The sequence below is a fragment of the Grammomys surdaster genome, unplaced genomic scaffold, assembly GCF_004785775.1.
Source record: "Grammomys surdaster isolate TR1022 unplaced genomic scaffold, NIH_TR_1.0 125604, whole genome shotgun sequence".
Taxonomy (NCBI): Eukaryota; Metazoa; Chordata; class Mammalia; order Rodentia; family Muridae; genus Grammomys; species Grammomys surdaster.
In genome coordinates, this window is record NW_021620447.1 from 13898 (window position 1) to 15198 (window position 1301).

The window sequence follows — 1301 nt, forward strand, 5'->3', positions numbered from 1 at the left end:
CACCACCACCACCACCACCACCACCACCACCACCACCACCACCACCATTGCACAGGACAAGTTAAACTCATCCTTGAACCAGCACGGGAAATGCTCACACACACCTCCAAAGAGCCTTTGTTATTTAATTCATGACACTCTGCACAAGCACGCCCAACACACACAGCACCCCAAAACGTCACTCAAAGCACACTTCACTAAGGCTTGATCTGGTGTTATATCCTTGAACATGCATTTACCCAATGAGTTGCGTCTCTTGGTGCTCCTCAGTTCTGGCTATTTCTTTTGTCTTATAAAAGATGAGGAGTAGACTTATAGTGCAGATGGTCCACCGTTTTCTAATGGAGCGCATCTTGGGTGCCCTGGAAAGTCCTGGTTGTCCCAGCTCAGGCACCTTCTCCTGGTATAAAGGCTCCGTTTTGGAGAAATAATCAAGAGGGAGAAATCTGAAAATTGCGAAGGGAGCGTGGAGCCGAGATCCCAGAATCAGGTCGCTAGGATGTTCAGCGGTGGAGGTCTCCCGCTTCTCCAGCGCTGCCCAGCGCCGTGCCGCGCAGTTTGAGCTAGCCTGGCCGGGGTCGCTCTGCGCCGCCTCCCTGGGGCTCAGGTTTTTTTTCAAATGTGACACCTTGTGCATTGGAGGTGGCGGTTGCTTCTGCAGCTGGGCTCGGGGGCGTCACTGGCCCTTTCCTCGCCGTAGCAGGGAAATGATAAGCAAGGCCAGCCAATCACGGTGCTGAGGGGGCGGAGGCTGCTGTTGCCTTGCGTTACTGGCGGCTGCTAGGAGAGTAACGTCGTGAGCTAGGTCTGCACTACGCCAGGAGAGGAAGCTCACAGTCGCACGCGGACGCGTTCTCGCGCACATACCCCCAAACCACAGACACATACAGAATCACACCGTCTCCTAGGACGCCCAAACGTCAAAGCTCCAGATCCGGCAGCTTCGACACCAGCTGACTACACTGATGTAAAGAGTGCATCTCATCTGAGAAAGATAGGAGATACTTATCCCACCAGAGGAACGCAAAGGCTAGGGATGGCACGAGAAAGCAGCCTATCATTCAAAGCGTGTTTGCTAAACATACATAAACGCACGAGCGAATAAACCCGACCGAGGCACAGTGAAATCCAACAGGGAAGTGGAAGGGGAACGTTCGTTATTCAGTGCACAACTCTGTCTGGAAAAAACGATTATTCATAGGAGCCAATGAGCTGATCTCGCCCGCAGAGTGGATGGGTAATGAGGATCCCAGCTTGAAGCTTGCGGTAAGCAACTGAAGTCAGAGGTGTCCTTACGAGCA

General features: G+C 52.9%; 1 protein-coding gene across 1 annotated transcript in view; it reads right to left on the reverse strand.

Moving 5' to 3' along the window:
* Nucleotides 1-685, reverse strand: part of St8sia4 (ST8 alpha-N-acetyl-neuraminide alpha-2,8-sialyltransferase 4) — a 14116-nt gene extending 13431 nt beyond the window's left edge. Inside the window, exon 1 of the mRNA XM_028787043.1 lies at nt 240-685. Coding sequence (XP_028642876.1) covers nt 240-637 — 398 coding nt within the window. The 5' untranslated portion in view covers nt 638-685. The remainder of the gene's footprint in view (nt 1-239) is intronic.
* Between the last annotated feature and the right edge of the window lie 616 nt (nt 686-1301).